This window comes from Octodon degus, unplaced genomic scaffold (assembly GCF_000260255.1).
Source record: "Octodon degus isolate 3935 unplaced genomic scaffold, OctDeg1.0 scaffold00324, whole genome shotgun sequence".
NCBI lineage: Eukaryota > Metazoa > Chordata > Mammalia > Rodentia > Octodontidae > Octodon > Octodon degus.
In genome coordinates this window covers 76,646-90,336 of record NW_004524900.1, presented here as the reverse complement: position 1 = coordinate 90,336, position 13,691 = coordinate 76,646, and the positions used below count along the sequence as shown (strand labels likewise).

The 13,691-nt window shown below is 42.1% G+C and overlaps 1 protein-coding gene across 2 annotated transcripts in view; it reads right to left on the bottom strand.

Annotated features, from left to right (window-relative positions):
• Nucleotides 1–13,691, bottom strand: part of Mcm10 (minichromosome maintenance 10 replication initiation factor) — a 36,703-nt gene that overhangs the window by 17,612 nt on the left and 5,400 nt on the right. For both annotated transcript variants that reach the window (XM_023708051.1, XM_023708052.1), the window contains exons 3-10: nucleotides 10,355–10,693; nucleotides 9,573–9,689; nucleotides 9,347–9,484; nucleotides 7,467–7,632; nucleotides 6,341–6,506; nucleotides 4,679–4,846; nucleotides 3,264–3,380; nucleotides 754–953 (exon numbers count right to left, since the gene is read on the bottom strand). In XM_023708051.1, coding sequence (XP_023563819.1) covers nucleotides 754–953; nucleotides 3,264–3,380; nucleotides 4,679–4,846; nucleotides 6,341–6,506; nucleotides 7,467–7,632; nucleotides 9,347–9,484; nucleotides 9,573–9,689; nucleotides 10,355–10,693 — 1,411 coding nt within the window. The remainder of the gene's footprint in view (nucleotides 1–753; nucleotides 954–3,263; nucleotides 3,381–4,678; nucleotides 4,847–6,340; nucleotides 6,507–7,466; nucleotides 7,633–9,346; nucleotides 9,485–9,572; nucleotides 9,690–10,354; nucleotides 10,694–13,691) is intronic.

Below are 13,691 nucleotides of genomic sequence, written 5' to 3'. Positions count from 1 at the left end.
GTGTCTCAAAGCATCATGTCAGCAGGCTTTGCTACCACCATGGCCTGCAGATAGGTGGTTCATACAAAAGGAAGCTCAGGAGGCAAACTACAGATTTGTCTCAACCCCTTCTGAAAAGAAGAAATACGAAATATGCTAAGGTTTTGATTTAGAAATCTAAAAATTCATTTTGAAATAATTAAGGACTAGCCAGGCATGGTGGCACAGGCCTGTAATCCCAGTAGTCCACAAGGCTGAGACAGGAGGATCACAAGTCAGTCTGAGCAACACAGTGAATCGAAGGCCAGCCTGAATTACAGAGCAAAACCCTGTCTCACAAACAACAACGGCAAACTAAGGACTATGCATAATATAGGATATTAACTATAGTCTAATCACTAACATTCTAGCCAGGAGTGGCAACCCAAAGCATCACCCTGCAGGAGGTCCCAAAGCATCCAAGTTCATAAACTTGTATGGGTTCAGAGACATCTCAGCCTCATGGGGAAATGACCCCAGGGATGGGTACCATGATGAACACTGTTAACCACCCACAGTTGGGCAGATGAAGTCAGAGGTACCCTGGGCTCTATGGTGAGGACCACCACAGCAGGACTCACCCAACTCCTCTCTCCAAAGAGGTCACAGATGGTCAGCTAGGAAAGACAAAACCTGGGCAAGTATCTTCACAGTTAGGCAAAGCCCAGGCACCAGGCCTCCTCTTAGAAGACACAAACCACCACTGTCTGAATAGAAGCCCCAAGAATATCTTACATGGAGGCTGCATAGGATTCTGAAGAAATTCCTCCATAGTAAAAACCATCTTGACACAGTCGCTCTTTCAGGCTGGTGCCTTTGCGGGCAAACTTCTTTGGAATTCGTCCTCCTGAGAAGGTAGACTGTAGATCAGCTCGCTTAGCACTGAGCTTCTTGTACTGGGCCTGGACGTGGTACTGGCAGTACTCACAGTCATGCTGTGGGAAAAGAAGCCATCAGGCCAGTCAGCAGGCCAGAGCCCAGGGAGGACACACCCCTGCCTCCTGGCTAGTCACCAGGACCCACAGCTACTGAGCAACAGGCTCCTTCCTCTGTTCCCTCTTACAGTTCTTGTCCAGCAAGAAGTCAGGCCACTCATCCTTTCCACCCTTGAAATACAACAGGCTTCTAGAAGAAACCTCAGACTTTTATACAACATCATTATTTTACACGATGTACCCAAAACACATCTGACTTTTATAGGACGTCATTCTTTTACAGGATATACCCAAAACAGGCAAGTCCATAAAGACACAAAGAAAGCTGGTGTCACGAGGAATGGTGGTAATGAAATGGCAAAGATTTTGAAAGATTCAAAACTAGAGAGCTTGTGGTTGCATGGCAAAATTGCAAGCTCTGGCAATGGCTCACTGTGTGTACTCGAATATTCTCAAAAGATAATTAAGCCCAGTTACTCAGGAGGTAAAAAGATTCCAAATTCCAGGCCAGCTGGGCAACTTAGCAAGACTCTGCCTCAAAGTAAGAAAATTAAACATAACTCTGAGGTAGAACATTTGTCTAGCATTCATGAGACCCTGAGTTCAATCCCCAGGACCATACATACAAAATAAGTAAGACCAGAAAACAACAACAACAACAACAACAACAACAACAACAACAAAAACACCCAGCTTCTAGCAAAGCTTTTCTAGCTATTTGTAAAGTTGCTCTCTGACCAAAAGCTACCTTTTCAGTAAAAGAAACCAAAAGAAATTAAGTCTTATTGTTGTACTGGTGAACTCTTAGACGCACTGACAATAGATCTTTAATGCATGCTGCCAGCTCTTTTATGATCTCTCAGTACCTAAGATCTCTTTTTTGTGTAGTGTCTTTCTTTTCTCCATGTCTTGCTCACCAGTTTATGTACTATGAAGGAAATGAGATGAACCCAAATTTTGTCATCTAAGCCTTCAAAGAACTCTAAGGACTGCTTCTTGTTCACTAGGATGGGTATAGTAAAAAAGACAGATAAGCCAGACACAGTGCCCACATGTATAATTCCAGCACTGTGGGAGGCTGACACAGGAAGATCACAAGTTTAAACCAGGTGTGGATAATTTAGTGGTCTAGTAAGACCCTGTCTCAAAATAAAAAGGGATGAGGATGTAGCTTAGAGCAAAGGCCCTGGGTTCAACTCCCAATCCCAAGTACCACAACAACCAAAAAATAAAGAGTTAGCAAGAATGTGGAGATGTAAAGAAACTAGAAACTTTATACAGTGCCTGTGGGAATATACAATCACCCATTCACTTTGCATGCCAGTCCAGCAGTTCCTTCAACTCTAAACAAAAGTTCTCACCCATCTCAGCAAACCTGTTTGACATACATAGTGAATGGAATGGAAAACCGCAAAGGCTTGTGACTGCTACAAGCCTTGAATATCCGTGCAAAGGCTTGTGATTGCTTATAGCAGTATTCTTCATAGAGCTTGATGTGGACACAACCCAAATATCTATAAACTGAAGAAATGGTAAACAAAATGTGGTTTATCCATACAGTGGCTATTTAACCACAAAAAGGAATGAAGTACGGCTAAATGCTACATGGATGAACCTTGAAAACAATATGCCAAGTTAAAAAAGTCACCAAAGGTCACATTTTGTGATCCCATTATATGAAATACTCAAGAATAGAGAGATCCATGGAGATAGAAAGTAGACTAGTGCTGACCAGGGGCTGGGGGAAGAAGACTGGAAATGACTGCTAAGGAACCTGGGTTTCTCTTGGGAGGTAATGAAAATATGTATGCTGAAAATACAGTGGGGAAGGTTGCACTGCTCTGTGTCTAAACTACAAAGTACTACTTACCATAAAAGGGTATATTGTATGGTATATAAATTTTAACTCAATGAAGTCAGTTTTTTAAAAAAGCACTTTTAAAAGCTATATACTTTGAGTTAAAATTTAGGGTAAAATAAGGCTTTTAGCATATTTCACCATTGTGTTTGATCCCTGCAACTACAAAGAAGTGAGAGCAAAATGCAATTCTGTCCTCGGGCTCCCATCAGTTGGCAGTAATAGATCACTTCCCGAGAGGTCAAAGTCTTGCTGTCCTCTGTCTGACACCCCTTCCCCCACAGCTTTTTTAAGCTGGTGATTACAAAGCACACATTCAATGATCTCATTTTGACTCTTGCTGTTATGTAAGAAACTTGGTTCCAACTTGGTCATATGACCAAAGCACCTAGCATCTGTGACTAATAACTCTCATTTTTAGCAGAGACCATCCTCTCAGGATTGAAACCAACCAAATTAACTGTCTGTGTACATGGCTCCCCATTTTTCTTCTTGGCCTTACAGGTTCCCAGGTCAAGAGCTTCACCCATGATTAAGATCTTCTGAGGATGATCGATGGATAGGCACACCTGTCAGAAAGAAGGAGGATAAGAGTTAAAGGTACACAAAAGCATGACCTGTTATTAGCAAGAGTGGATAAAAGAATGGCTGGCATAGATTTAAGAAGGCTTCAATGGTCTTAAGGAATTTGAAGCCAGGGCTCTGTAAAAGTTTTAGGATTAAGAGTGTAGAAGATACATTCAGTTGTCTTCTCAGGACCCCTTTTTCCTTCCCCTGAGCCATCAGAATCCTGACTTTATCTGGGCTGCTAAATGCTCAGTCTCAAAGAACAGATCCTACTCCGTTTTCCTAGCTTTCTGCTAGCTAACAATGTCATGTAACTAAGTTCTAGACAATCAGATTTCAGCAAGAGCTGAAACACATTCCTAACCAACAGATAAAGACTTGTTGTTATTCTCTGGTGAAAGCAAAGAATGAAATTAATTTCTCCTCCTCACTTTTGAAAGTAATTTGATGGGGCCGGGGAGATGGCTCAGTGGAATAAGCGCTTCCCTGGCAAGCGCAAGGGCCCGAGTTCAATTCCCGGTTCCGCAAAAAAAAAAAAAAAAAAAAAGAAATTTGAGTACAAATAAAACTTCTACTTGGGTCAGGGTACAGGGATTCCCACTGCCATTCATAGTCAGGTCAGCTCTGCAATTTACTAGAGAAGTAGTGGGCAGTACTACAACTCTAACAAGCTTGAGAAGATGAAAATTCACTTTTGATTTTTATGGTAACTGTAGGTATAATAATTAATGGAGCAAAATTCCCTTTCTGATGCTACCATGGATATTTGAGAAAGATGTAAGTAAACTTAAGCATAAGAGTTCAAAACACTCCAGAAATCTCAGAACTAATTTGTATAATATAAAATCCATTGTTATAAACACTTTAGAGTAGGCAGAACTTGAAAGTATTAGCAGATAAAGAACAGATAAAAAACAAGATTAATGGAGACATTACTATAGAAATTTGGCTTACTGCCTGGAGGTAGCCTAATACAAACATTTTTGTTAAAACTCAGCTAAGTTAGAAAGACAATCAGGGTTGGCCAGATAGCTCAGCAGATGTAGGGACCTGGGGTTTGCTCTCCTTCATGCTGTGCTGGCCCTGCCCCTGGGGTGCACTAAGATAGTGACTGACACTGAGCATGGTGCTGCGTGCCTGTAATCCCAGGGCTTGGGAGGCTGAAAACAGGAGGATCACTACAAGTCCAATCTGTGTAGTGAGACCCTGTAAACGCTATACTAAATACAATGAATGAAAGAAAGAAAGAATAGAAAAGATAAGACAGACAATAAAGCAAATCGTAGACACAAATTTTTACCTCCTCTGAACCATCCTTGGGCTTCATAGGGTTGGCATTCAGCAGCCCCACCACAGTGCCTTGCTCTGTCTTCCAGAGTTCTCTGTGAACTTCTCCAAACAAGAACAGTGACACACAACGTGTCAGATCATGAAGATCATTCAATCGCCAGATGCTAAATGTTTTTCCCTAGAATGAATATTGTTATTTTTAATAATGTTTGAACTGTGTCATATACCACCTCTATCTATAGTTCCAATGCTTTACTATGAAAAAATATTACCCTCCTCACTTAAGAGATGAATGTGAAGCAAAGGAAGCTAGGAACAAACTGCTAGTGCAGTCTACATAGTCGGTGGGCTAGAACTGCCTTTCAGTGACAACACACACACACACACACACACACACACACACACACGTACGTACAGTAGGACAGGAAGAACTAAGGGACTACCATTCAATAACTTACTGATATGATACACCTAGGTAAATGTATCAGCAGGTCTGTTATTTATCACTAATTATATCATTAACAGTCATGAAGATTCCACAATATATCAGCGAATCTTTGTTTAGTTTAGAAAAACAACAAAAGCTCATTTAAATTTGTACAATATCAGAGGTATTAGGAAGTATCTGAAGAAGTACAACACAATATGCTGGTCGCAGACAAATCATGGTGATCCTATGCCTGTAAAACCAGATTTGAAAACTTGGCAGATACTAAGTCGTGCTGCCAGATACAGGGCATTAACTGCTACACTGTAGTGCCTGCTGCCTTTATCTACAGGGACCTCCAAAGGATCCATCAACTCTGCCTCTGAATAACTGACCCTTTCCTCCACAGGAGGGATTAGTGTCAGAGACAATCAGATAAGTCACCAAAAATAGAGGCAAGTAGGTGGGTGTGGTTCACAAAATTCGTCCCAGCACTTGGGAGGCTGAGGCTGGAGGATCAACAGTTCAAGGCCAGCCTGGGCTACACAGAACTTGTCTCAAAAAACCAAAAACAAAACCAAACCAGTGACAAATAAAATACAATGGGAATGATCTGGACAATAAAGTCTAAGAAGCTTATACAATTAGCTCTTTAAATAGGGCATTCTTTACATGCATCTCCTTGAATATCAAGGCAACTAGAAATTATCTCAAAAATTCAACAGGCAACAACTAAGAAGGAGTCCCCAGTGTTAACCTGTGAGGAAGCAGCTCAGAAATCAGTTACATGGTGTTAGGACTCATGTCTAGATGTCCCCCAAAGCCTCAAGAGGTCATAGGGGGCGCTTTTCAGAGGTGGCTGGATATACAGTATGTGATTCTGGGATTAAGGGTGTGGGATTACCAAATCAGCCCATTGATGGCTTGGCCATAGTTTTTAGGATTAAGGGTGTCTCACCCAGGGTGTGAGTGCTACCTGCCTTAAAGGGGAGCAGCCTGAGTAACATATAAAAGACAGTAAGAGGGCCAGTGTACCTGCTAGTTGCATGCTTGCTAGTTACGTGCTCTGCTTTGCCACAGACTACTTGTTCTCTGCAATATCCAGGTCATGCCACCTTCCTTGGAGCCAGTCCATATGGACCAATACCTCACAAACTGTGAGCTAATAAACCTTTCTTCCTTTAGTTTTAGGCATCAGGTATTTTGTCTAAGAAATAAGAAAAGTAACTAAGGCCCATGGCTTACACTATTAGTACTCTGTGGGGTAACTTTCTTCAAAATAACCCCAAACGTCACCCAGTCCATTTCTTCCAGCTTCTCAGTTGCCATCCTTTCCTTGATCTGTGACAACCTAATCAGTTTTCGGCCAACCATTTTCTTGCTCATCTCTGTGGAAGACACTCGGGGTCGCCTGGATTCACAAAGCAATAATTAAGAGATTGTTAGTCAGGTGGTAAGAGATGTTATGGGCAAAAGTCCATAGAGTATCTTAGGAAGTTACTTTTGTAACATATGAAATTAGCTATTAAAACAAAGTTTGCTTTTCTTTGGATATGGATTTATCCTTAAAAGTTTATTTTATTTTTTTTTGTGGTACTGGGGATTGAACTCAGGACCGCGGGCTTGCCAGGCAAGTGCCCATTCTACTAAGCTGTCTCACCAGCCCAAAATTTTATTTTCTAAGTCTTTTATGCTATCTTATAAGATCAACTACTCTCCTCATTAAACTATACAGCTTTATACATTTAAAAAATCTAAGGGCCAGCCAGATAGCTCAGTGGATTAAAGCACCTGCTTAGGCAGACACAGGGACTACGGTTCGATCCCCCATGTGCTGTACTGGCCCCACCACAGGGGAAACTAAGACTTGAGACTGGGTGTGGTGGCAGCACCTGTAATCTCAGTGCTTGGGAGGCTAAAAACAGGAGAATCACTGAGTCTGATCTGTGTAGACCCTGTATTAAATACAAGCTACCCCCCCCCAAAAAAAAAAAAAAAACTATCAGCCCTGGCACTACAAAAAATAATTTAATAAAAATTACAATACATTATACCAAAGCTGTAAAAACCTTTTTTTTTTTTTGGTAAAAAGCTTTTATATAGTATTTCTATAACTTTCAGACTAGATATAGTATTGTTTGTCCATTTCCTTTTTATAGGTAAATAGCCTTTACGTACTACATAAGTAAGAATAAGTCTTCCTAAAGCATTTCATATGTGACTGGGCCTAGTCAACCCAGTGCTGTTCTGTTCTTCCTGAAGCTTTGTTCAGCTCAAGAGCTGCTGGTATTCTGTAAATCTGCTACATGAATGTGCTGCTTCTAAAAGACCGTACTCCAGAGGGGAAAGGGCTACCCCATAGTACACTGACCTGAGCCGCAGGCCAGAGAAGGATTCCATGGAGACCTGCTGAACTGACTCCCCCAAGTGCCCTGGGGACCCCAGGGCCACCCCACTGTGTTTCTTCTCGGGAGTGGTCTTTCCATGAGGTGGCTGTGAGGGTGCATTTGTCATCCTTGGACATGAACTTTTGGGTTCTGGAAAATTTACATAAGAATTAAATGGGGGGGATGCTGATAAAGTAAAAAATTTGCTAACATAGTTGTTTCATGTTTAAACATGTATGACAATCAGATCTTGAAAGAACAGAGGAGGCCCACAAGGCCAAAGCTCTGTAGGTAGGCCAACAGAACTTTCTGTGATGATGGAAATGTTTTATACTAGCACTGTCCCATACAGTAGTGATCACGTCACATGTGACTACTGACCACATTAAATGTGACTCAGTTTTGTGGGGAGTTTCTAACACAAATATATACATAGATAGATAAATAGATAGATAGATTTAATCTCTTATTATTGTAGTTTTGCGGATCAAACCCAAGACCTCACATATGCTAGGCAATTGGTCTACCATTAAGATAAAAGCCTGGTTCCTTCTAATTTAAACATGGGGCTAGTACTACAGCATTAGAAAGTATAGTTTTAAAACATTATTATCCTATTCTGTGACCTTCGTATTCACCATGTGTGAACAGTTACCATACAGGTTACAGGAGTAAAAGCCTCCTCTTAGGAATACATAGTAGATATTCATGTATTCAGCAAATTCTCCATTGAAAATCTCCAAAGCTAATTCTCTTTACTTCATTCTTATTGCACTTCATTTCATTCCATTCCTTTTATTTGTGAGATGGGAGACAGAAAAGGGAACCAATATATTCTGCCATTCACTACACACATTAAACATTCCAAATGTGCTAATCTTTCCTGTTTCAGAAGTATTTAGAATGCTCTCAAGCCGGAAAGCTTGGCACTTTCATTAACAAAACAACCTCTCTTATGAAAGAGCATGTTGTTTACCTTCAAAGGGACTTTGGATCATTGTTCCTGGTCCAGGGGACAGGACAACTTTAGAACTGAACCCCTCAAAGCCTAACTTTAGACACTGCCCAATGACACGCCTTCGTAATGTCAAAGGTCTCATGAGATGAGAACATATTCATAAATGGATAAACTGGATAAACAATGTGCTATGAAATTAATGCAGACAATTAAAGACTCCAGCAGTTGCCCACAAGTGAGGCCAGAGGTATTCAAAGGGCTTTTCTAAACAAATTCAGCCAACAAAATGTCGCTTCATCTAAGCTGGATTATCTCTGGACCCTTCTGTCTTTGGTCTTTTGAAGAATAGTAGCCTTGGGCAAACAGGCAACACAATGAAACCAACACACAGGGCTTATTAATCCTTTTCATAGATACATATATTTTTACTTTTTTGTATTATTACCTTCTATATTCCTGGCAAAATTGTTTCTAAGAAAGGGAAGAAGGTTGTACTCTGGCTCAGCACAACCTGCTTTCAAACAAAACTTGACTTCTTTGTAAGAAATATGTACCTAATCTTGCAAGGATAATATGTCCAGATTTTCAGCATGGGAATTTATTCTAATGGCTAAACTTATTGCAGTCCAAGTAAAAGAAAAAGGCTAACAAACTGAACCTGTTAGCTACTAAGTGAATACCTACTCGGTACCAAAGGATGTTCTAAGCACAGTACTGTGAAGTGCAGGGGAGAGTACAAATTACACCCAATGGCTCTCATTTCCAAGAAACTTATTCTCAGTGAGTGGATGAGAAAGACACCAACAGACAGACACACACTCACAAACCCAAGTGCATGACAGCGACAGGATGTTTTATGCAGAGCCAGAGCAGTGCAAGGCAGTAGCAGGGCCTGAGGAACCCCACCTGGAGAGGTCTTTGGCATCCGGGCTACCCGCTTAGTTCTGGGTAGAACAGGGACATCAAGCTCCGCAGAAAAGCATGCCGACTCCTGAATTCTCTGAACTTTCTTCTCCTTAAGTGGGGGCTGTGTAGTCTTACTGTCTTAATTAAATAGAAAAGAAATTAGTAAAGTTAATTTACAGAGGGGCTTAAAATGTTTTGTACTGGGTTCCCAGGCAAAAGTACATACTATTGTCCAAGTTAGGGGATTTCTGCAGAGAGGCTGGACTCTCAGGCTGTTTGACTGAGGCTGCTTTTAGCTGTTCTTGTAAGGACTTCATTTGCTCTTGCAACTTTCTTAATTCATCTAATAAAATAAAAATATATTGACATTAAGAATACTGTGAGAAAAAATATACATGAGAAAAAATGCTAGCAATATTCCTATTTATCCCTTGCCCCAACCCTGAAGTCACCTGAATTCATTTTTTGTATTAATTTTATACTGATCAATTTTTAATACTTACTAATTTTTATATTTCAAAGAGGTCCCTCAAGAGAAATAAACTTTTAATTTCTATGAATCAAGCCTCTAATATCTTAGCTGAAAACTGTACTACTGAGGTGTCATAAGTGCACACTGCCAGGTAACACTTTTAGGCATCAAGAAATGATTGCATTTATTTTGTAAATTGAAATATCATAGCTAACAGCTATGGTTCAGGAGTGGTCCTCTGGCCCAACAGAATGTGCAGCAGCCTTGCCCTGGTTCTACGTGCACATGATGCTAAAGCAATGCAATACTACTCTGTAACAAGCACAAGCATGGAGTATGTCTATGTGGAAAACATCAACTATGGCCGTCAATGATAGGAGGCAGCCGGCAGGTGCTGAGATGCTAAGCTAAGGGTTTCCCCTACCACTCACACACTATTTGCGCCCCTGAATCAGCAGCTATTCTGATGAAAACCATCAAACTTGTGGTCTTTTAGCATAAGGAAATTGGAGAAGGCAAGTGGCTGGTTAGGGCACCTTGCAGCTGCTGATTCGTTTTCTCTTGATTAGGAGCAGGAGCAGGGAGGACTTTGTTTTCAGCTGGCTGCAGTACAGGAAGTTCTTCATCTGTAAGGTCCCCCACATCTCCAAAGAGAGTGGCCAAATTTTCTTTCTGGACTCCTGTGTTTCCTGCATCTTCATCCACAGCCTCTTCTGTGTACGATTCCCCATCACCGTCAGCATCAAAGAGCTCATCATACTCATCAGGTCCCCCATTTTCCTGGGACAAGCAGCTCCTCTCTTCTGCATGGCAAGCCAAGGCTGACTGGTTCTCCTCCAGCAGGGCTGTCAGCAGAGATAAATCATCCTCTTCCCCTAGAGGCAACAGAGGAGAAAGGAGAGAAATGAAGCCCACCGGAGAAAAACAGCTAATGCCAAGAATGGCTGACTCAAAGATTTCTTATGTGGCAATTAAAGTGAATCTAGAGGGCATTTTCCTTGGCAGATCTGTTGTTCTCTTTATGCCTCTCTTTCCTGTCCCTAGGAGAAGAGTCCAATATTTGTTTGGTGACTAGAGTGAGCCAGCTTAAGGAAAAAAGGAGCCTAAGATGACTACACTTTGGTTCAGGCTGTGCTTGGAAAAGTGATGTCCATGCCAGCAAGACTTAGGAACAGGTGCTTTTCATTGGTCACAGTGTAGATAACTGATATAACCAAGGTCATTACAGGCACGTGGCTACCATAGTACTGTATACTAAGGACTGCCACAAGGGCTGCGGGGCCAGAGCAGCTGATGCTTAGAGAACACAGTCTACAGCGGATGAGCTGAGTATCTGAACATAAAAGCAAGTTCAGACTTCCACCACTCTGAGTCTTCTCTTCAGGTTGCCCAGATCTCAAATGAAGCTCCCCAGTCTGAACGGGTGCCAAGACATCCAGCAAAGTGCAGCAGGCCCAGGCCATAGCAGAAGCCTCATGAAGACAACAGCCACAGCAAAGAGTTAAATGAAGAGACATGTGCTACTTGTCAACTGTGTCCAGAAAGAAAGCCTGCTGAGATAACATAACAGAGAAAGCTTGAGGTTGAAAAGACGAAGCCACTGCTGTGGATGGTGGTACAGGGAGAAAGCAGTGAACTGCAGAACAGCGAGACCATGAAGACAGAAGAGCCACAGTGGAAGATTCCCAAGGGAAGCCTAGGCTGTTATGGGTGAAATGCAGAGATGTCCTCCCCTACCACGAGCAGGAGGGAGCCACCTCCTGGGCTTTAGACCTGAGCTTGGAGTTCACACCAGAGCTACAATCAGAATTAAACCTTAAGTCAGAGTGGGAGGCAGACCAATGGCCCAGGCTTAGCCGCTGCAGAGGACAGATCCTGCCTGAGTTAGGGCTCCCAGGGCCAAAGATGGTTAGGTTTGCCAGTGAGCTTATGGCACACATGTTACTGTGTTTTTCTTTTAAGACAAAAGATGTTAATGCAGAAGTTTTGGGGGCCAGGGAGATGGCTCAGTAGAATAAGTGCTTGCCTGGCAAGCACAAGGACCTGAGTTCAATCCCCGGTTCCGCAAAAAAAAAAAAAGAGAAGTTTTGGTTTTTTCCCTCAACTAAAATGTATTTGTCTTTAATCATGTATTGGCAGCTTGGTGATAAATAAGCAGGTTTGGGTTGCAGTTTGGCAGTCGATCACTAAAAGGTTGTATGAATTGGCAGTCCCCAGAGCCAGGGGCAGAGTTACCGCTGGGAGCATGCCCCAGGCTGGTGGCTGAGCAAAGCAGACTGATAAGAGCTGAATAATGTGCAGTTAACCCTTTCAATCACGCTTCGATCAGCAATTCTAGAAAAAGAAGGCTCCCAGGGAAAGCAAACACTTGAGACCCAGGCCATAACCTGCAGACTATCTGGATGATGCCACGCAGATGCCTAGTTTTGATTAGGAGCAGGGTGGAAGCGCCAGTTAAGCAGCATGTTGGGGCACTGGAGGCTGCATATGGGCTTGGTATTTACTAGCTCCCAACAAATGTGCATCACATGCTCACTCTAGTGGACAAGACAGACTGCCGCCTAGATATGGCTATGAGGAATGTGCCATCAAAGTAAAACCCATAATTATTTTGTACCCATTGTCACTCAACAGTTTGTAAAATTAATCCAAATTGAAACATATACCTCTAATTCTTTTAAGTATTGTATCATACTCTATACTGTCTTTCTTCCTTTTTTTTTTTTTTTTTTTTTTTTGAGGTCTCACTGTAGTTCAGGCTAGTCTTGAACTCAATGTAGCTGAGGCTATCCTTGAGCTTGTGAAGATCCTTCTGCTTCAGCTTTCAATGTACTGGGATTACAGGTGTGCTCCACCACACCTGGCTTCACATTCTATACTAACACTGCACCATTTTCTAATAAAAGACATATGGCTACTTCCAACTTTTTCCATGACTAAGTATGCTATGATCATGCATACATCCTCTTGCATCATGCACATGCACAATCTTGGGATTGTGTCTCGGATGTAGACTGGCTAGGTTGTTAGGTATAATGTACCCATTTCCAATTTCAACACATGTTCCCAATTGTTCTCCAAGAGGAAGTACTCTCACCAGCATTATAAGCAAGTAGCATTTCGCCTCAGCAATATCTTAAACTATTTTTCTCAAAAAGATTTTCAAAAGCATATCACCATTTTGGTTGGCATTTCTTGCATTACTACTTGCTTATGTTTAGGGGAGATTTCTTTTCTCCCCAACACTACCACCAGGACTATGGATTGAACCCAGTGAGTTACATCCTCAGCCCATTTTCCATTTTGTGACACAGTTTGGCTAAACTGCCCAGCTTGGCTTGAATTGTAGATTCTTCTGCTTGGCCTCCCGCTGTGGTGGTGCCATCTGCCACCACACCCAGCTCATTTGTTCATTCTCTTTGCTCATGCCCTCTCCCCCAAATCTGGGCAACATTCCTGTATAAAATCAGATACTGCATATAAATGTTAAGGATGTCAGGCCCATTCCCCTCATCTGAAAGAAAAGGGCTGGAGTCTGAGAAGCTAAGAGCTGGTTCAGGTCACTACACAAACCTATCCTAGACCAGGAAACCAAGGTTTTTTCCACCACCCTACACTCACTCCCTCAGCAGAAGAGAGCTGAGAGCCAGGCTTAAGGACAGAGCAGCAGTGGGCTGCTTATATCACTGAAAGCTAAAGGATTTGTCATCATTGGCCTACAATGAAAGACAAACCTGATCCTTTTTTTTTTTTTTAAATTTTTTTTTTTTTTTTTGTGTGTGTGTGTGTGGCCAGCTCAGCCCACCAGGGGGCGGGGCTGGCTGGCATGTGGTGCTGGGGGATTGAACCGCGGTCCCTCTGCTTTGCTTAGCT